The sequence below is a fragment of the Carcharodon carcharias genome, chromosome 28 (genome assembly GCF_017639515.1).
Source record: "Carcharodon carcharias isolate sCarCar2 chromosome 28, sCarCar2.pri, whole genome shotgun sequence".
Taxonomy (NCBI): domain Eukaryota; kingdom Metazoa; phylum Chordata; class Chondrichthyes; order Lamniformes; family Lamnidae; genus Carcharodon; species Carcharodon carcharias.
In genome coordinates this window covers 11,900,418-11,922,848 of record NC_054494.1, presented here as the reverse complement: position 1 = coordinate 11,922,848, position 22,431 = coordinate 11,900,418, and the positions used below count along the sequence as shown (strand labels likewise).

Here is a 22,431-nt window from a genome sequence, read left to right as displayed (position 1 = left end):
GAAAGTATAAGATCTCTTATTGCTGCCCAAAAGACCTCACTGATAATGAATGGAATTTAGTATAAAAGGGTTTAATCACGTCAATGGGTCTATATTCTCTGCAGTTAAGATAAAAAAGTTGAAATGAAGAAAGCTCTTAAGGGGATTTGACGGGGTGGATGCCAAAGAGCTCTTGCCCCCAGCTTCAGAGTCTAGAAGCAGGGGTCATAACCTCAGAATAAGGGATCAGCCATTTAGGAGTGAGATGATGAGAAATTTCTTCAGTCAGAGGGTTGCGAATTGTTGGAATCCTCCAGCCCAGAGAGCTGTGGATAAGTTAGTGGGTACATCGAGACTGAGATCAATAGATTGTTTAACACTAAGGAATAGAAGTGGAGATGAGATGGTAAATTGGGATAGATCAATCCTGATTTTAACGAATGCCAGAGCAGGCTCGAGGACTCCTGCTCCTATTTCTAATGTCCCTGTGGTGAATCATGATTATCTTAAGAGCAGACATTCGACAGCTAATCATCCAAACCTGGCATCGAAGCAGTACTTGCAGTCAAAGGTCAGACTGGCTGCAAACAGTTTTGCGTTTCAAGTCATCTACATTCAATATTAAAATACACATCATCACTTTCTCCTACCAGACTAGAGCATGAAATATACGTTCCAGGACTCAAAACTTTTTCATCTTGGTGCAATGTTACAACTATTCATCTCAGTTCCATTTGATAAAACTTTATTAAATAAAGCAGCTCAAACACAAAGTATTTTTGAAACTGCAAGAAAATGGCTTTCGAATCTTTAAAATATAGTAACATTGCTTCTCTCTCGTGCATATAGAACACAATATACCAGACTATAACTTTGATTTTATTCTTCACAGAAAACAAAGGAGGTGCAAAGAACGCCTATTTCACTATTGTCCCTTTATTGTTAGCTGGTTCAGAGGTATTATGCTTGGCTCTGATTAGCAGATTCACAGAAATCCCCTGCGTACAGTCAGTCAGTCTCTCTTCCCATCACTTCCTCCTGGTAGAGCCACTGTTTGACAGTATAGCTGCTACTCGAATGAAGATGTTTAATGTATCCATATAAATCCCCATACACCTACAACAAAGAAACAGACAGATTAACACTATCAATTACTGGCTACAGTATAGATCTTATTGTGTCTTCAATGGGATCTAGTAGCACTGTCATTAGCCCAGCGTGTCAGTCAGGGAGAGGAAAATTAACCAGGATGCCTCTAATAACTCTTGACCAATTACACCAACTAGAAAGTGAGCGTGTACATGTCAGATGAGGGCAGAGGTTGATCTTGGCTATGTTATGCCCAGCTGAATAACCCAGCTGTTCGGCCTTGCACATAAAGGATGCCATTTGGATAGGGTACTGAAGAGTGGCTTGCTCTTGCTGGTACCCCTCCCACATCTACTGGTGACATCCAATGTGCAAAAGACCAAGTCTGCTAGGACAGCATCAGTTTTTTTTTAAATACGTATGCTCCCAGCACTTGCCTCAACTCTAGAACTGCTATTGTTCTGACTGCCTGTCCTGGATAGGACAGAACATCCTTCAACTAAATATGAGCAAGACTTCATTCAGTTCTTAACAGGAACCCTGTATTATTTTGATCATAATGGAGCTAGAGGCATTAATTCTGGGAAGAAAACAGGTCTAAGTTAAGAGTGAGGATAGCTGAGTTTAACATATCCTAAAAGAATAGTTATGAGTACAATTAATAACACTGGTGCACTAAAGGAACAAAAATGTAGGACAGTAACAGCTGTTTTCCTTGGAGCCAAAGATCTAGAAAAGATTAGCAAATGGGGCAATTTTGCTCAGTAAACATGATGGATGGATGGGGAACCAAGGTAACTAATGGCTGAAAAAACTCAAACTGAAAGGGAAACAAAATACCCAACACAAGGTTCATTTTTAGCTGCCCAGTGGGGGAGGAATTCTCAAAATAAGATAGCTGGTGAGCAAGTGGAGTACCAAATATCAGTTCGAACAAACCATTAGCTTGATCCAGTTACTTCAATGGCATGACCAAGCCCAACTTTAATGTCTTGAGCCACAATTGGTTGAAACACTGGGTTGAGGAAACAGCTTTCAGCCAGATTTAAGAAGTTTATGGATGAATCAAAAGTTGGCTGCATGGTTGATGAAGAAGAAAACTGCAGACTACAGGGAAGGAATCAAGGTACTAGTCAGGTGGATGGAACAGTGGCAAATGGAGTTCAATCCAGTGATGTGAGGTAATACATTTGCAGAAGGCTAACAATACACAGTAAATGGGATGATACCAAAGTGCAGAGGAACTGAGGGAGCTTGGAGTGCATATTCACAGGTCCTGAAGGTGGCTGGATAGGTAGGTAGGGCGGTCAAGAAGCCATGCTGTATATTTCCCTTTATAAGGTGAGGCAGAGAATATAAGACCATGCTGGAACTGTATAAAACAGTAGATAGGCCGCAGCCTGAGTGCTGTGCATAGTTCTATTCACTGCATCATGGGAAAGGAGAGAGTGGACTAGACAGGGTAGAGAGGAGATTTATGAGGCTGTTGGCTGGACTGGAGAATTTTAGTCTTGAGGAAAGATTGCATGGGTTAGGATTGTTTTCTTTTGAAAAGTGGGGGCTGAGGGGAGAATTAATTGAAGCATATAAAGTTATGAGGGGTCTACATAGAGTGGATAGAAAGATTTTCTGTTGAGGGGTTCATAACCAGGGGGCATAAATTTAAGGTAAGAATAGGAAGTTTAGAGGAGATTTGAGGGGAAATTATTTCACCCAGAGGGTGATAGGGATCTGGAGCACTATCTGAAAGAGTGGTAGAGAGAGAAACTCTCATAACATTTAAAAAGTAAATGGAAATGCACCTGATGTGCTGTTAACTACAAGGCTATGGACCAAGAGCTGGAAAATTATGGGATTAGCTTGTATGGCTACTTGCTGGCTGGCATGGATACAATAGGCTGAATGTTGTAAACTTCTATGAGTGTGTGAGATAGATACTTTGCTCACTGTTGTCAAGTCATTTATCAGCACTGTGGATGGTACATGCATTCATGATAATATACCTATCAATGTCCTTGACTCAGCTGCAAGGTCACTCTCTTCTGGAAATGCAAGTGCTATACAGACTATACAGGGAACATGTGGTATAGGCATTGATTATTCCCAGGAATCCATGATTAGTCAGCAACAGAAAGGCCTAGTATCTCATATACACAATTAGCCTGAGGATATAAGGAGGTTGCAGACAGATATAGATAGGTCGACTGAGTGGGCAAAAATCTGGCAGATGGAGTATAATGTGGGAAAATCTGAAATTGTTCACTTTGGCAGGAAGAATAAAAAAGCAGAGTATTACTTAAGCGGAGAATGACTGCAGAATTCTGAGGTGCAGAGGAATCTAGGTGTTCTAGCGCATGAGTCACAAAAAGCTAGTACGCAAGTACAGCAAGTAATTAACGCAGCTAATGGAATGATATCTTTTGTAATGAGAGTAATTGAACATAAAAGAGGCTCTTCTCCATCCTTACCCCCTTTTTTCTAATTATTATATTTATATAAATATATTTTTCTTTTCCCACCTATTTCTATTATTATTTTTAAAATTTATTTCCATCCATTGTTTTATCTCCCTTTAGCCCATTTCTATCCCTTCCCCCCACCACACCCCCATTAGGGCCATTTGTCACTTGCTCATCCTGCTTTCTACCCTTAATGTCACCATTAGCACATCCTTTAGCTAATATCACCACCGTCAACACCCCTTTGTCCTTTTGTTTATGACATCTTTGGCAATCTCTCCTTTGCCTCCACCTATCCCTGGCTCTCTATCTGGCTCCACATGTCCCAACCCCCTCAAATAGCTTATATTTCACCACATTTTTGTTCCTCTTTAGTTCTGATAAAGAGTCATACGGACTCGAAACATTAACTCTGTCTTCCTCTCCACAGATGCTGTCAGGCCTGCTGAGTTTTCCAGCAATTTTTGTTTTTGTTTCAGATTTCCAGCATCCACAGTATTTTGCTTTTATAAAAGTAAGAGTGTTGTGCTTCAGTTTTACAGGTGAAATCACATCTCGAATAGTGTGTGCAGGTTTGGTCTCTTTATTTAAGGGTGTAAATGCATTGCAGGCAGTTCAGAGGGGGTTTACTAGATTGATACCTGGAACGAGCAGGTTGTCTTATGAGGAAAGATTGGACAGGTTGGGCTTGTTTCCATGGAGCTTAGAGGAGTGAGGGGTGACTTGATTGAAGTATATAAGACCCTGAATGGCCTTGACAAGATGGATGTGGAAAGGATGTTTCCTCTTGGGGGGGGGGAGTCCAGAAGTAGGGGGGCACTGCTTTAAAATTAGAGGTCATGCTTGTACGACAGAGGGAAGGAGAATTGTTTTCTCTCAGAGGGTCATATAACTTTGGAACCCTCTGCCTTAGAAGGCAGTGAAGGTGCAGTCATAATATTTTTAAGGTGGAGGTAGATAGATTCTTGTTCAGAAAGGGAATCAAAGGGGCAGGTGGGAATGTAGAACTCAAAACACAAACAGGGCATCCATGATCTTAATGAATGGCAGAGCAAGCTCGAGGGGCCAAATGGCCTACTCCTGCTCCTATTTCTTATGTTCGTATGGTTTGGGTCATCTACCAGAATCAATATGCTTAGTAAAGATATTCCTTAAAAGAACCTAGATTGAGTGTTGGAAGCTGTCCACGTTATTCAGAAGCCTCATGGTGCTGAGTGCAGAAAAATGTCATTTCCAACTGTCCATTCCTCTTTCAGAGCAAGTGAAATATATTAGACCCAAGGCTCAAAAGATGATGCAAACCTCTGGCAGCAGGTGCCATGCAGCATTGGTATGATGTTTAGGCTGACACTATATAATTGTGCAGCTATGACTCATTACACTGTGCAGCTTCAGGCAATTTGTAGCAGGCTTGGGCAATAGCTTGCCCCATAAGGTGAAACTGTCAAAATAGAGTGGCTGGTTGTCTGTGTGTGACTCATGATTGGCACAGGTTGTTCAACCAGAAGGATATAGCTGACCATAAATGTGTGGATTTCAATAGTGCAGAATGGACACCAAGTGGTGTGGCCAACATTCATACAGAAACTCAAGCTGACAGTTACTCATCTAAGCTAAACGCAAAAAGGTAAAATGCTTTTAGGTAAAAACAAGGGACCTTTAAAGCAGTACTTGGAATCTAACTGGAACACTTGAGATGCTGAGAAGGCAGATTATGATGCAGAGGAGATGAAGCAGGATCGGTAGTTTGTATTCATCCACAAAGGTGCCTTTCAGCACTGCTAATGCTTGTCATGAATTGTAGTCAAAATGGTTTCTCGGGTATATAGTTTTAACCGGCAATTTCCTGAATTATTAAGTAACTGAAAGTGCCACAGTTTCACTGTGCTTAGGATTTCACCAGCTAGTGTAAAGAAACAAGAATGAATCCAAGCACAAGAGGTTAAAGAGCAGAATATGTTAACCAAAGGACCTAATCTTCTAGAAAAATATTTGCACTTGTATAGTGCCCTTAATAGAATGAAAAATCAGAAAAGCTCCACAGAAATCAGACAAAAAGACAAAATCAAAGGAGATGGTAGAAAGGGTGACAAAGAGCTTAGTCAAAAGTGGATTTTAAAGCTCATCTTAGTTAGGAAGATAGGTGGTAAGGCAGAGGGAGGAAATTCTAGTGCTTCGGACTTAGGCGGCTGAATACACAGCTGGTAATTTTGGGTAAAAGGAGTAGGTGATGCATAACAGTCCAGAGTTGGAAGAGTGCAGAGTTCTTGGACGGCTGTCAGGCTGGAGGTTACAAGGATTGGGAAAGGCAAGGCCATTGAGGGAAGGAGAATTTTAAAGTCACGAAGTTGGAGGGATAGAAGCCATTGTAGGTCAGTGAGCACAGAGGGCGAATGGAGCATGGTACAACTTAGGATATGAGAAGAGCTTTGGATGAGCTCAAGTTTACAGAGGTGGCAGATAGATCAGCTGAAGGTGATGGAATTAGTAATTCTGGAGCTAACAATAGCATGGGTGAGGTTTTCAGCAGATGAACTGAGGCAGGGACAAAGGAACGCAATGTTATATAGCTGAAAGTAGGCAATCTTTGTAATGAAGAGTATATGGGTTAAATAGGATGCCAGCCTGAAAAATGGCTACACGATGAAGCCAGTGGTGAGTGACGATGGGGATATGGAGTTTGTGGCAGGGGTTGAAGATAATAGCTTCAGTCTTCCCAATGCTTAATTGGAAAAACATTTCTGCTCAGTCAGGACGAAATGTTGGACAAGCAGTCTAACACAAAACCATTGGTGGGGTCAAGAGAGGTGGTGCAGAGGTAGAGCTGGGTGTTGTCATAAAGTCTGTGAAACATGACATCTGGTCTTCACAGATAATGTTACCAAGGAACGCCATGTAGAAGAGAAAAAGAAGCCTCATGCAAGGTGCTTTGGCTATGACATTATTATGAATTCCATGGAATAATTCTCAGGAAATTTCATTTGTATAATATCAAGCATCACCTGCCCTCCTGCATGAGTATAAAAGCTCCCAGGACACTATTCAAAGAGCAGAAGAGTTTTCCTGGTGTCCTGGCTAACAGTTATCCCTCAAACAGCATCACTAATACAGGTGATCTGGTCATCAAATTCATTGTAGCTTGTGAAACTATGTTCTGCTCCCCTACAATATTACAGTGACCACACTTCAAAAGTACTTCATTGGCCATAAAGCGCTTCCTGAAGATAGGAAAGGCACGATATAATTGCAAGTTCTTTTATTCCACATTAAATGAAAAACCAAAGAAACAAAAATCTAGTACTTACGCATTAATGGGATCAAATTTCTTAACGCCATACACTGGGTAGATCTCTGCTTGTTTAATCACCTTTTGGGTGTCAGACAACAGGAATATGCCAAAAAGCACCAAGCCTCCATAGATAGCCACAGAATACAGGCCAGCACCGAATGCAGAGGTGGGGGGCAGGAACATGGAGCCTGAAAGAGCAAATGAATTTACTCATGGGAATAGGTTCACAAATGTATTAAAACCTCAAAGATGCATTTACTCTCAAAGTCACTTACCTATGGAGGAAGCAAAAACCAATCCCAGCCCAACAGCCAATGGTCCACCAATGTTCAGGAACTTCTCACTTGGAGCACACATAGCCACAGTGGAGAGGCCACCCACAATCCCGACTGTGTACCAAGCGGCTCTCATCAGGATGGGGCCACCAAGAAGGGTCAATGGAGCAACCACAGCTCCCATCACACCTGAATAAAAATAAAAACATGGCTTGATAAATCCCAAATCCCAGTTACACAGAAAACTCCTCTTTCCCTTTAAAATTTGATGAATGCTAAAACATCTAAATATAATGGCCCTTGAAAGTACATTGTGTGAATTTGATATAATTTTGCTATGAAATTCCTTTGCCTGACGTTTTAACAGATTTTAACCGTTTTACTTTAAATCAGTTTAAAACATTTCTCACCGGCATGCAACATCCAGGCTAGGTGTTTAGCATTTAGCCCTTCCTCGTACGGTATAGATCTCACCAAAATACCTGCTCCTATCATTGCTGCAAATGTTGCTCCTATTGCCTGTGAGAAAAAGAACCCAATGAATTTCAGGGAATGACGACAACACACAAACCAATGTGCAGAACGTTACACATTAACCAGGTCTAGGAAGTAGACAATCTTTTTAATTTGATCCTTGAAAGCATACTAGCATAATGCTTGCTGGTGGGCAGATTAAATTTTTCTCAGAGCTACTGACAAATCAAAAATTAGATGTCTGTTTGAGCAATATAGCACATAGGCTATTTCAACCACAATTAAAACATTTCTCAATGACCTCTTATTGAAAACAGGAACTTGCTAGCATGCATCTTCAACACAAGTGTACAGGGCATTTTCAAAGGTAATAGCTTTCACATTTCAACAATTGTGGCTATCTTAAATTACTGGATTTACACTGCTCCAATGACAAACAAGGCATTAAGATCAAATCATTAAGATCTACCAATGAGAAACTAATTGAAAGTGGTGACCTGGTGCAGTAGATTTCAATTGTCAACCACATCCCAACATGAGGACTTGAAACCTTAGGATGCCTTAGGATTTTCTACGTAACAACACTACAGCTATTTACCATCCTGAGTGAGAGTCTTCTGCTCAAAAAAACCCCAAAATAGTTAAGTATTGCTGCCATGCTTGTTTCCCTGTAATCTCTGGTGCCACCAATATGCATTGGCATATATACGGATGATGGTCATGTGCTACACATCCATGCTCTGAGACGTGAAGTCCATTTGGCCAGTACAGGTCCAAGTGCTCTGGATTTGTGCCAGCTGCTATCAGCAAGCTCAGAATGTGTTATATACATGATGGATATCAGAAACTTGAATAAACTGAGGACACGTTCCACTGTGAGAAGGGTTCACTTGGGTTCCAGGATAGATTACAGTCATAGTAGTCTTGCCGAAACGGCAAGAAGCAAAACTAGTATTTGCAAACTAATCAGAATTGGCTGACTCAATAAAATCCTGCGTAACACGGGCATAAGGGATAATTCATAAATATCAAACAATATTTAAAAATTGGTATGTGACAATCTCTTCTTCGAGGGAAGATTTTTAAAAAATCTTCAAGATGGTTTAACAAACTATCCTCGAAAGCATTCAGACATCAAACATCAGCACAACATTATCTTGGAGGCTTTGTTAAATTACTTCACTGTTAAATACGAAATAAATGCTTGATTGCGCTCAACAACTTACCAGGAGGGAATTCTTCATCATGAGTTTCATGATTGCTGGTGATCTGCAGATTGCTACAGCAGATAGTGCAGTAAGCCCTATACTGCCCGAAAAGTACATGTACGTGGAACGGATTCTCTCCTTCACATACTGTGGCCAGATACTGCAGAATAGATCATCAGGTTAGTGGCATTTCATAAGGTCAGATTCCCCAACTCCACCCCTCACCCCCAATATAGCCACAGTGAGTAAAGGCACAACCACTAGGTCAAACAATGCAAGGAGCACCAGTTTCAACACTGTTGAGTTAGTTGATTTTAGTCACAGTCATATTTGAGTACTGCAATTGGCCTCAGTGCCCCTGGTTAGTGAAGGGAAAACCACCAGCCATGAACCATATACCTAATGGCTATCAAATGACTGATACTGGAGAAGCATTATGTAACTATTATCTCAACCCTAGAAATAATTATAGTTTTAGTTTGATATTCATCTCTATTGTGGATTTTGATCAAATTTGAGTTGTTTGCTTTTGATAGAAAATATGGTGCTAATTTCACTCTAGTATCTGGTTCCCAAATTTTAAATTAAAAAAAACGCAGATTTAATTTTGCACTTCATGTTTTTATTCCAGTCTTATCAAGAGCTCTTTCTGAAAATGTCAATTCCTTTTTCATTCATCTGACACAGCCCAACGCCGTGCAAAATAATCTCGAGTTTGAATAAACTTTATTCATCTGCTTCAGGTTCCAACCTCTGTTCCAGTACTGAGCAGTTCTGCTTTAGTCACAGAAATCATTAGCTTCAGCCTCACCTCTTCATTTCAAAGGCCATTCTCAGTGATTGTTAGAATTACAAATCTTAAAACTATCACCTTTAACCCAGATGCAAAATTTGTCACAGTTTGCACTGTGTAGGTCTTGGGTAAGAATAGGATCAAGCTCATTTGTTATGCCTGCTATGGATCAACACCACACAAATATCAATGACCAGAGTCACGGATGAAGGATGGCCATGACTCAGGTACTGAGAGACTGCTGGCACTTGTGAAACTTCAGCAAAGGGGAAAAAGAGGAAGAAATCAAGGGGTCTTCTTTTTCACCCCTATTTTCTCATGCCTGAACCAGTAAACCAGATGCCAAAAAGGGAAAAGTTCCAGTCAGGCTGGAGGCAGTGGAAGAAATGTTCCAGAAAGAAAGGCTGTGGCAAGAGCAAGTTCTCCCCACTCTTCCCCATGTAAATTAACCTGTGCCAATTACCATGCCTCCTGGCAGCTAATGTAACGGCAACGCAAGTGATTAGGAAGGCAAATGGAATGTTGCCGTTTATTGCAAGGGGAATGGAACAGAAAAGCAGAAATGTTTTGCTACAACAAAAACAGAAAATGCAGGAAAAACCCAGCAGGTCCAACAACATCTACGGAGAAGAAAAAAATATGTTTTGCTATAGTTGTACAGGACGCTGGTGGGACCACACCTAGAGTACTGTGTACAGTTTTGGTCTCTTATATACAAGTCTGCCCTCTGAGATCAGTTGCCGGGCACGGAGCAGGGGAACACAACAAAAGAGCCCTAGGAAACATCCAGGGATAAATGAAATGGAGTGATCTGAAATAACCTAGTTTCTGGTATCTTAGAGTACATGTTCTCTTCCCAGCCTGTAATGATTACGGCAAAAGAATTGAACTTTGTAACTTTTCTCTTCTTCCTTCATAATGGGTAGCATCTTAAAAATCACAATCACTATAAGTAACAGTGATCTTGAAGTTGTAACTTTGCTATTTAGTAAACAGATTTGGTTTTCTGTTCCTTCTGCACAAAACTCTTCAAACATGATTCGTCAACTTTGCCTGCAATAATTAATGATGCTGGCATAGGAATTTACTCAACTGGAACAGACCTTTTTGTTCCATCCATCCGATCCCAGAACCAAAAAGATTTCAATTAACAATACCTCATGCATATATTTTTCACAAGATACTTATCTCAGAACTTTGTGCTCCCAACTCTTGAATTTGTTAGTGCAATCCTTTGACAGTCTAGTCCAAACACTCACCAGCTTTTGCACAAAGTAATTAAAATTAAACTGTCTTTGCACCCTTCCTTTAATATTGAGGCTTTGTCCTCTTGTAGAATGATTGATGTGCAAAACATTAATATTTATTTTGCCTAAATCTTTTAATTAATTCCAAAGAGCCCAAAGTTTGCATGTTGAAGTTGTCAAAAACTGATTGTGCAGACTATGGTGGTGGTGGAAAGAGAACAGGACATGAAATCGTTACCTTTTCATGAAAACTGAATGCTGAACCATGAACATTATATGTAAACAATTCAATGGTTTAAAGTTAATATTCTTGAGAAGTTCAATCTTAATTTCTAACACTTCGTTGTTAGTCCACATGGTTGCTCACAGAGTTATATACTTACACAGCTTTTTCAATGGCTCCAATCTCACTGGACATTCCCAATCCGTAGTAACAAAGTGCCCCAAGACCAATAGCTGCTCCACCAGCCACAAACAATCTTCCTGTGGAGTCAACTGAAACACAATAGTTCAGATTTGTCAGAATATGCTGCTTACAAGCTAACTGAATATTGGTGGAATCAAAAGGTCTGGTAAGCACATCAGGCAACACAGTGTCAGTTAAGAGTTTTTCACACGCATTAAATGTAGATTTGACAATCTGGCCTGATAACTAGGCTGCATGGCTCCTATGGCTACTAATCCACAGTACATAATACAGGTCTAATGGGTAACCTCACTCGAGGGTCACCAAGCAGTGAATATTACTAAATCAGATTAGCCAAAGCATATTACAGGAATGGCATACAGAAAGCTTTACTGTGTGTCTAACCTGAGAATGCCTCATACAGTAGACAGGCTGTGGAACTTCATTTCCATGTTCTACCTGACCTGGATGCTCTCAATTTTGACACTTATTAAAAAGAAAATTGAGAGATCTAAATAAAAAATATAAATGCCTGACCTGCAGGACATCAAGTTTAGGAGGGAGATGAGGTAAATCAGGGAGAAGTGATTGGTGGTTAGTCAAAGTCTGACTTTATAAGACTGTAGGCTGTAAGGGGGTCTGAGCAAAGTAAGGATCCAACAATTTTGACGTATTGGGGAAGAATGAGTCAGGAGTAGGAATTGCTGAATATGTTTTGTTTTCAAGTGAGGATTTCAAGTGAGAATGTTATCATTTATTGCAAGGGAAATTGAATACAAAAGTAGACAGGTTATACTTCAGTTATACAAGGCATTGGTAAGACCACATCTGGAGGCATGGTGTTGGCACAGCTGCCAATATTGAAAGAGTTAGAAAGTTTCGAGCTTAAGAGGTCCTGAGGAAAAAGAAAAGTTTTTTTGGCAGGGAGAGGAAAACCAACCTTCATGCAGGGCATCCTACCACATTATAGGGGTGATGGCTTTACTGAAAATAACAGGCAAGACCAAGAATATCAAGACACAAACATTAAAGGTGGATCTAATGTATGGGATGGTCATTCATGGTGAACTGGCATGAAGAAACACAATTTGTAAGAAATATGAGTTTCCATGCTACATGGACATTGAGAGGAAGTGGTTCATTGCTCTCAGAGGAATGAAGGTATTGTGCTCTGAAGAAAGTTAACGAACATAGGATTGGATGATGGAGGAGATCTCTGGAGTTAAGAAGAACGAGAGCTCCATGCAGTCCATGTCCAAACGTAGCAAGACCTGGACAATATCCAGGCTTGGCCTGACAAGTGGCAATTAACTGTTGTGCCACACAACTGCTTGGCAATGACCAACAAGAGAGAATATAACCATTGCCTCTTGACATTCAACAGCATTACCATCACTGAATTCCCCAACTACCAGCATCCTCGGGGTCACCATCAACTAGAAAATGAACTGGACTAGTCATATAAATACTGTGGCTACAAGGAACAGGTCAGAAGCTAGGAATCCTGTGGCAAGTAATTTATCTCCTGACTCCCCAAAGCCTGTTACCAATAACAAAGGCACAGGTCAGGAGTGTGATGGAATACTCTCCACTTGCCTGGATGAGTGCAACTCCAACAACATTTAAGAAGCTTGAAACCATCCAGGACAAAGCATCCCACTTGATTGGCATTCCATCCACAAACGTTCACTCCCTCCATAATCAACAGTAGCAGCAGTGTGTACAATCTACAAGATGCAATGCAGGAACCAAGCCTTCTTAGCACCGTTCAAACACACGACCTCTACCATCAAGAAGGACAAGGGCAGCAGACTCATGGGAACACCACCATCTGGAAGTTCCCCTCTAAGCCATTCAACATCCTGACTTGGAAATATATCACAGTTCCTTCGCTGTCGCTGGGTCTAAATCCTGGAACTCCCTCCCTAACAGTAGTGTGGGTGTACTTACACCACATGGACTGCAGCAGCTCAAGAAGGCATCTCACTATCATCTTCTCAAAGGCAATTAGGGGTGGGCAATAAATGCTGACCTAGCGAGTGATGCCCACATCCCATGAATGAATACAAAAAAAAGTGATCTAATTGAAACACATTAAATTCTTAAGGGCTTTGACAGGGCAGATGCTGAGGAGATCTTTCCCTTTGCTGGGGGCACAGTCTCAGGATAGGAGGTCGACTATTTAGGACCAAGATGAGGAGGAGTTTCTTCAAAGAATTGCAAATCTTTATAATTCTTCATCCCAAGGAGCAGTGGATGCTCCGTTATTGAGTACATTCAAGACAGGTTCACAGATTTTTGGGAATTAAGGGATATGCGGGATAGGGCATGACAGTGTAGTTAAGATAAAAGGTCAGCCATGATATTGTTGAATGGCATGACAGGTTTGAAGGGCCTACCCCTGTTCCTATTTCTTACGCTCCCTTTTTATTACAGAGATGGCACAGTGTAAGAGAAATAACAAGGAGCTGGGAAAAGCTTCAACCGATGGGTGATAGTGAAGGAGTCAGAATTAAACATAACACAGACACCGAGTAGACAAAGGGTGTTGCATTTCTCAGTGCCTTATATTGCTGTGCATTTGAGTGCCAAGCTGTCACATTTCTTTTACAATACGGCAATTTTTGATTATACCAAACACTGTCTCATTTTTAAAACCATAGATGTTTTCACACAAGGACAATCTCTTGAATCATGGCCTTACATTTGGCTGCAGTTTCCAGTGAAGGGCTCAACAGTGCTTCCTTCATCTTTTCACGCATTGTTTTTGCCCGTCGTATGCTAACACGTGGCTTGGTGGCATAATTCTGGAACAGAAAAGTGGTTGTTATTACTGATTCAGCAGCTATGCATTATGAAGAAAGAGAGAGATCATCCCTTCCAAACACATCTCAACTCCACCAACATACACTTCAATATTAATAGCTGCCTTTTCTGGATTGGTAATTCTTACTTTTACACCCAGCATGAATGCAGTGGATAATTAATTAACAGCATACACTTTGTGCTGTGTCTCAATGAAGTTCGTAGACCATCAGCCTGTAGAAAACCACTCTAGTTAATCGTTACTAGAGAGGACCAAATGAGGTGTCCTACAGAGCTCCAACTCAAATAGCTCTGGCACTGAGACACTGGAGGATATTACAGTCAATGTTGTTTTATGGTACTTGCAATCCCAAGAGAAATACAACTTTGTGTAATCTCATTGAAGAGGAACAGTTATTTCTGGTCCCTTGTATTCTGCAGGTGAGGTTGTTCTTTAGCAACATTATCCATAGCACGAGATCAGTGTTGATAAGTCACCAACAATATCCAGCTTTCACGCTCCAAAACAGCCAATGAGCTGTCCAATTACATGTTCAATGTCGAAGTATTTGAATTGTTTTCAAATCAACACTTACAAGGCCAAGGCCAACAATCTAGCTCCTGATTCAATCCCCTTTTCAGAAGATGCACATTCAACATCAAACCAAGCTTGGCCTAAATAGCCAAGTGGTTATGGTACTGGGCTTGTAACCCCAAGATCAAGAGTTCAAATCTCACAATGGCAAACTGTGGAACAATGTAACTTCATCTGAAACAGATGGAAACGGGTTTGTACTCGAAAGAGGTTTCAACATCAAACCAGGAATGTTCAGCCTTAGTGAGCTGATCATTAAACCACAAACAACTCGTCATCAAAATGGGCTACTCGTATGACTGAAACAATGCTCATCTCCAGTTATATCATAACCCCATTGAAATCATTCATAGCTGACACCTGCAAAAATGATTACCCCCCCACCCGCCCCAATACTTCTCCTGCACTTTACCCTCTAAAAATTACAAGAACCTAAGAAATAAAGACTGGAGTAGGCTGCTCTGCCCTTCATGCCTGCTCTGTCATTCAGTAAGATCATGGCTGATAGTTATCTCGACTATAATTCCCTGCACTATCTAACCTTCTGTTGAACAACATTCTCAAGAGAGATTAAATAACAAAATGTTTCATGGTGTAAAAGCCAAAGGAAGTGGTAATGGGTAAAGAATCAGAAGATGCGTCCCGATGAAGTGTGAATAGTTGGAGAGCAAAGTAATTATTTTTACACTAACATCAATTTCCTTAATTTTATTTTCACTAAATCTGTGATTCCCCATTACTTCTGGAATGCTTTTTACATCACAAAAGTATTAATTTAACATCTCTGTCATCCAATTTTTCTGTCTCTGCAGCCTCTAAGGGATACCCATGTTACTAATCTCTTCCTTTTTATATACTTACAAAAGAATTTTGTAATCTAATTTTTGTCATTTGGCAGTTTACATTCATATTCTCCATTTTCTTCATCAATTTCATGCTCATCCTTTGCCTAATTTTAAAATCTTCTCAATTCTCAGGATTACTACTATTTTGACAACATTGCAAACCTCTTTCAATTAACCTATCTTTAACTTCTCTTGTTAATTATGGCTAGACCACATTTCCCATGAGATTTTTAATACCTTAAAGGAATATGTACGTGTTGAAAATTACACATTAATTCTTGAAATGTTTGCTATTGCTCACCTGCAACACAATTTCAATCTAGTTTCCTATTTACCTTAACCAACTTTCAGGCTTAAGTGAATTACTCTCAAACTCAATACAAAATTCTATCATATTATGATCACTCTTCCTCAGAAGGTCCTTACAAGGTTATTAATTAGCCCTGTCTTATTTCACAATACTAAATTTAAAATGGCCTGTTTCCTAGTTGGTTCCTTGACATGTTGAAGTAGAAAACTGTTGAATACATTCCATGAACTCATCCTCCACACAATTACTGCAAACTAAGTTTACAAGAAATTAAAAAGACCCGAGATTACTACGCTACACTTATTACATACACCTCTAATTTTCTGATTTACCATCCACCCGACTCCATAACTACTGTTAGCGTGCCTACAAATGGCTCCCAGTGTATTCTGTCCAGTGTTGTTTCTGAGCTTCATTCAAACTGATTCTGCATTTTGGTTTTCTGAGTTAAGCTCCTTTCTCTATATTTTTGCCCATCCTTTATCAGTAAATCCGGAACTCCACTATTTGTTCGCTATTTGTCCAAAAGTTGAAATCTTTTGTCTTCATCCTCATCAATATCCAACTGACTCTCCAGCCTTCAGTGAGTCCACTTCAAAATCTTCAGTAACAAACGTATCCCCAACCTTGTTCCACCCAACCTTCAGACCTGGTTCCCTGCCCTCATCCTCCACTTTTCTAACTTCAGCTTACTGAGCCTTATCACTTAACTGCAGTCAGTTAACTAACTCACCATCAGTGGCTGTATCTTCAGTCACCTTCCCCCCACATCTCAAGAGTTTCTCAGAACTAAACCTTCAGCTTAATTAATGAGATCAGAGTAATTCAACAAGCAGTACGTGATTCAGCCTCTAATGTTTGTGCTGTTTGTTCAAGTTCCAGCAAAGGAAAAAGCCTAACCACTCATTTCTGGCTTTTAATAGCACGAGCAGTGCCAAGTCCCACACCTTCAATATTTGGGGGTCAACAATGACCAAGAACAAACAGTTACATGAGCATTGTGGCGACAACAGCATGGCAGAGGTTGTACAAAACACCTTACTTACTGACCCACAAAGCTGCTACCTACAAGTAAGGAACGTGGAGAAATATTAACCACATCGATATAATTCTAAACAAATCAGTCCGCTTGATTAGCATCCCAGCCACAAGACTCAAAATGAGCCCTCTCCGGCAATGTGCCAGTTTACAGGGTCTGCTCCAACAATTCACCAAACTTACTTCAACAGCACCTCACAACCACATGGCTTATACCACTAGGAAAACAACTTGAATTTTTAAAGCACCCTTAAGTAGGATAACATCTACTGGTGCATAATCAGGCAAAAATAAAGACACTAGCCAAAGGAGATATCAGAATAGTTGATTAAAATACTTGTTCAGAGGGGTCGGTTTTAAGGAGGGTCTTAAAGGAGAGGGACGTGGAGGTGTTTAGACAGGGAACTTTAGAGCTTTTACAAGGCTAAAAATATTGATGCCAATGATGGGATTGAGGAATGGATAAGAGATCAGAGTTGGACAAACAGAGATCTTAGGGTTGGAGGAGATTACTCAGAAAGGGAGGGACAAAGCCATGGTGGGATTTCAACATGAGGATGAGAATCTTAAAATGGAGGGGTTGGTGGAACAGGGAGCCAAGCTATGTCAATCAGCAAACACAGGCATGAGGGGCGAATAGGATTTAGTACAGGTTCGAGAGCAGCAGAGTTTTAGATGAGCTCACATTTACGAAAAATGGGAGGCCAGTCAGAGGAGCAGTCCAAGTCTGGAGATTACAAAAGCAGGGTGAATGTTTGGGCAGCAGGCGAGCAGAGGCAGGGGTAGAAATGGGCAGTTTAACAGTCTTTGCGAATGAGAGAACATGGGGTGTTAAGTAGGACGCCAAGACTGGGAACAGACTGGTGTAATTTGAGGCATTGGCCAGGGAGATGGACTGCATAGCTGGTGAGGGAACAGAATTTTCAGTAAGGGCTGAAATCAATGGCTTCAGTCTTACAACACAGAACAGTGAAAGGGCTGAGACAAGTGGGGTGAGGTTAGAGCTGGGTGTTATTAGCATACGTGAGAAATACGAAGGGCACCAAGTGCCTCCTTGTTGAATTGCATTGTTTCAGCGGTGGGATGAGAAGCCACTGCAGGAGAATCTCTGGCTATAACAGGATAGATAAGACTGGACAAAAGCAACAATGTCTTGAGAGCACCATCTTCTCCAATTTCCCTTTAAAGCACACATTGTCCTGACTTGGACGTCTATTCAAGTGGAGACAGCATATTCATTATTATTGAATCATATTAATGTAATTCTCATGACAACTATGAATCACCTGTTTGGGTTGCAGAAGCCATTGAGTAGTTTTCAGGTTGCAGTTCCTCCATGCTGGTCTCCCCTGGGTGAGAACAGGCCGTAGGCTCAGGGCTGGTAAGTTCCTTAGACAAGTGAACCTTGCCACCAACATGATGTCACAGCATCTAAATCTGGTCAGTAACTGCCAAGAAAGCAAAGGGATCTTTTAGGACCCTACAGAGATTGTATTCACTTCACAACGGTGGTTTTCAGTGAGCAATATTGCTGAATTATGCATCAAAAACTCCATGTTAGAGAATCTTTGATGAGTAGAATGAGAACTATTGAGAGTTCAGCAAGTTGTTAATGAAAATGTACTTGCATCTAAGGGAATTTGCGCTTCTCTAAATTCCGGTCAACTCAGAGTACCAATCAGCTTCCAACTGAAGATTTTTATTTCTATGTGAAGTACTTTGTTTGACAAAGTGCAATACATCCTCCAATAGTACAAAATCTCTGATCATAGCTTGCTTAGTTATCTCATTTGATTACAGAAGTTCATCTCTACCAATTTCTCCCTGTTGTATAGTTACTAACTCTAACGTATATGATTATATCATAGCTTTTATAAGACAGTGCAATTCCAGAATGGATACTTGAGAAGACTGGGGAAGCCAGATGAGGAAGACTGGGGAAGCCAGATGAGAGATTATGGCCTTTACTGCAAGACAACTGAGGACAGGGAGAAAGGGAGGGATGAGGTAGATCAGAAAGTAATAACGCCAAACGTGGGTTTTAAAAGCCTGCAGTTGTTGTACAAAAGCAAAGACACAGGAGAAAATAGACAGCTTCATAGTTTTGAGGTCTAGAGGAAAAACAGAAGTCAGAACAATTACAGCGTGCTACAATATATCAAGGCATGATATAACCCGGAAAACATTACAAAAATAGAGTTGTTCCAATAAAACTATCAGCTTGGCCCAATTGGCAAGATTCATGCCTCGGCGCTAGAGAAGCTTGAGTGAACTCCAGGTCACTATTGAGGGGCTGCTGTATTTCCACAAGTGTTGTCTCATGCATAGGACATTAAATTAGGCCTTTGGCTGCCAGCTCAAGTAATCTGGGTGTTCAAGATCCCTGGACAATGTACAACAACAAGTGAGACTTCTCCCAGTACTGAATCCTGATCAGAGATCCTCCAAAAATTATTCATTTAATTGTTGTTCATGGGATCTCTCTTTGCGCAGAATGGCTGCAACATCCTTCCAGTAGCTTTACTCATGTGAAAAATTATATGTTGGTGCACATTTAAAAAAATAAAATCAACCTGACAATCCACTCACTTCTAGCTATGATAAAAGAACTTCGATGCAACCATGGCGGGAGGAGAAATTTTACATTTTTCAGCTTTCATATTCAAGATGCTCACAACCATAAACTGATGCAAAAAGGCATCTAGGTTGAATGTGCATTATTATAATATTTGGCACTGAGGTCTGAACAAACATATGATACAATACAATGTCACAGTCAACTGCTTCACACAACTACAATCCTGTCATTCCAGGAAGAACAGGAGGATGACAGATGAACAGAAACGCAGAAACAGAAAAGCAGGATTCAAGAAAGCAGCAAATGAAAGGGAATTTGTACTGTATTCATCCAATTGAGAAGTAGTACTGGGAGAACTGAGTTATATCCTGATTTTAGGCAGGTGACAGGATCAGGGACTCTTTCCTCCAGGGTGGGTACACACTCTCCCCCTTTCTTCCTCCCCTCCGCCAGAATGGGTACACACTCTCCCCCACCCGCCAGAGTGGGTACACACTCTCCCCCACCCGCCAGAGTGGGTACACACTCTCCCCCACCACCCCCTCCCCAGAGTGGGTACACACTCTCTCTTGCCACCACCGCCCCCCCCCCCCCCCCCCCCCAGAGTGGGTACACACTCTCTCTTCCCCCCCCCCGCCAGAGTGGGTACACACTCTCTCTTCCCCCCCCCCAGAGTGGGTACACACTCTCACTTCCCCCCCCCCAGAGTGGGTACACACTCTCTCTTCCCCCGCCCCCCCCCCCCACCCCAGAGTGGGTACACACTCTCTCTCTCTCTCCCCCCCCCCCACCAGAGTGGGTACACACTCTCTCTTCCCCCCCCCCCCCCCAGAGTGGGTACACACTCTCTCCCCCCCCCCCCCCCCCAAAGAGTGGGTACACACTCTCTCCCCCCCCCCCCCCCCCAAAGAGTGGGTACACACTCTCTCTCCAACCCCCCCCCCAGAGTGGGTACACACTCTCTCTCCCCCCTCCCCCCCCAGAGTGGGTACACACTCTCTCTCCCCCTCCCCCAGGGTGGGTACACACTCTCTCTCCCCCTCCCCCAGGGTGGGTACACACTCTCTCTCCCCCTCCCCCAGGGTGGGTACACACTCTCTCTCCCCCCCAGAGTGGGTACACACTCTCTCTCCCCCTCCCCCAGGGTGGGTACACACTCTCTCTCCCCCTCCCCCAGGGTGGGTACACACTCTCTCTCCCCCCTCCCCCAGGGGTGGGTACACACTCTCTCTCCCCCCCAGGGTGGGTACACACTCTCTCTCTCCCCCCCAGGGTGGGTACACACTCTCTCTCCCCCCCAGGGTGGGTACACACTCTCTCTCCCCCCCAGGGTGGGTACACACTCTCTCTCCCCCTCCCCCAGGGTGGGTACACACTCTCTCTCCCCCTCCCCCAGGGTGGGTACACACTCTCTCTCCCCCTCCCCCAGGGTGGGTACACACTCTCTCTCCCCCTCCCCCAGGGTGGGTACACACTCTCTCTCCCCCTCCCCCAGGGTGGGTACACACTCTCTCTCCCCCCCAGGGTGGGTACACACTCTCTCTCCCCCCCAGGGTGGGTACACACTCACGCTCCCCCCCCCGGGTGGGTACACACTCTCTCTCCCCCTCCCCCAGGGTGGGTACACACTCTCTCTCCCCCCCCAGGGTGGGTACACACTCTCTCTCCCCCTCCCCCAGGGTGGGTACACACTCTCTCTCCCCCCCCAGGGTGGGTACACACTCTCTCTCCCCCCCAGGGTGGGTACACACTCTCTCTCCCCCCTCCCCCAGGGTGGGTACACACTCTCTCTCCCCCTCCCCCAGGGTGGGTACACACTCTCTCTCCCCCTCCCCCAGGGTGGGTACACACTCTCTCTCCCCCTCCCCCAGGGTGGGTACACACTCTCTCTCCCCCCCAGGGTGGGTACACACTCTCTCTCCCCCCCAGGGTGGGTACACACTCTCTCTCCCCCCCAGGGTGGGTACACACTCTCTCTCCCCCCCAGGGTGGGTACACACTCTCTCTCCCCCTCCCCCAGGGTGGGTACACACTCTCTCTCCCCCTCCCCCAGGGTGGGTACACACTCTCTCTCCCCCCCAGGGTGGGTACACACTCTCTCTACCCCTCCCCCAGGGTGGGTACACACTCTCTCTCTCGCTCCCCACCACCACCCCCCCCCCCCCTCCCCCAGGGTGGGTACACACTCTCTCTCCCCCCCAGGGTGGGTACACACTCTCTCTACCCCTCCCCCAGGGTGGGTACACACTCTCTCTCCCCCTCCCCCAGGGTGGGTACACACTCTCTCTCCCCCCCAGGGTGGGTACACACTCTCTCTCCCCCCCAGGGTGGGTACACACTCTCTCTCTCGCTCCCCACCACCACCCCCCCCCCCCCCCAGAGTGGGTACACACTCTCCCCCCTTCCCCTTCTCTCTCCCTCTCCGACCCCCGGGGCCTCACCGCTCTGTGTCCGGCTGTTGCGCACTCCGAATCTCTTCTTCCGGAATGTTCTCTGCCTCTCACTGCGCATGCGCCCTGACAGCAGAGGCGGTTTCTACAATTCCCACAAGGCCGCGGGGCGGGTTGTATCACGTGCCGAGCAGCTCTGTTCTGATTGGTGAAAGTGGAAACGTCATCAGTTGACGCCTTGATTGGACGCAGCCACAAATCAAACTGTTACCCTGGCAACCGGACTGAGTGTGATACCCACCTCCTCCCCCACCCCCCGCACCCCCTCACCCCTCGCACCTCCCCCACCCCCTCCCCCACCTCCCGCACCCCCGCCACCCCCCCTCCCCCAACCCTCGCACCCCCCCACTCCTCCCCACTCACCCCCCTCCCCCACCCTCATCCCCATCCCCCACCACGACTCACCCCCCACCCCCATTCCCCCACGCACACCCACCACCCTCCACTTACCCCCACCCCCACCCCAACCCCTACCCCCACTCACCCCCACCCCCACTCATCCCCCCACCCCTACTCACCCCCTCCCACACTTCCCCCCACCCCACTCTCTACCCCAACTTCACTTCCCTACCCACTCCCCCCCACCTCTAC

General features: G+C 43.7%; 1 protein-coding gene across 1 annotated transcript; it reads right to left on the bottom strand.

Annotated features, from left to right (window-relative positions):
* Positions 1–707: 707 nt before the first annotated feature.
* On the bottom strand, positions 708–21,955 carry ghitm (growth hormone inducible transmembrane protein). Its single transcript, XM_041176550.1, has 9 exons — positions 21,832–21,955; positions 18,099–18,260; positions 13,924–14,026; positions 11,197–11,308; positions 8,792–8,933; positions 7,502–7,610; positions 7,092–7,280; positions 6,833–7,004; positions 708–1,095 (listed from the first exon to the last, which is right to left on the bottom strand). The coding sequence occupies exons 2-9, from the start codon at positions 18,228–18,230 to the stop codon at positions 1,008–1,010; spliced, it is 1,047 nt and encodes a 348-aa protein (XP_041032484.1). The 5' UTR covers positions 18,231–18,260; positions 21,832–21,955; the 3' UTR covers positions 708–1,007.
* Positions 21,956–22,431: the final 476 nt, after the last annotated feature.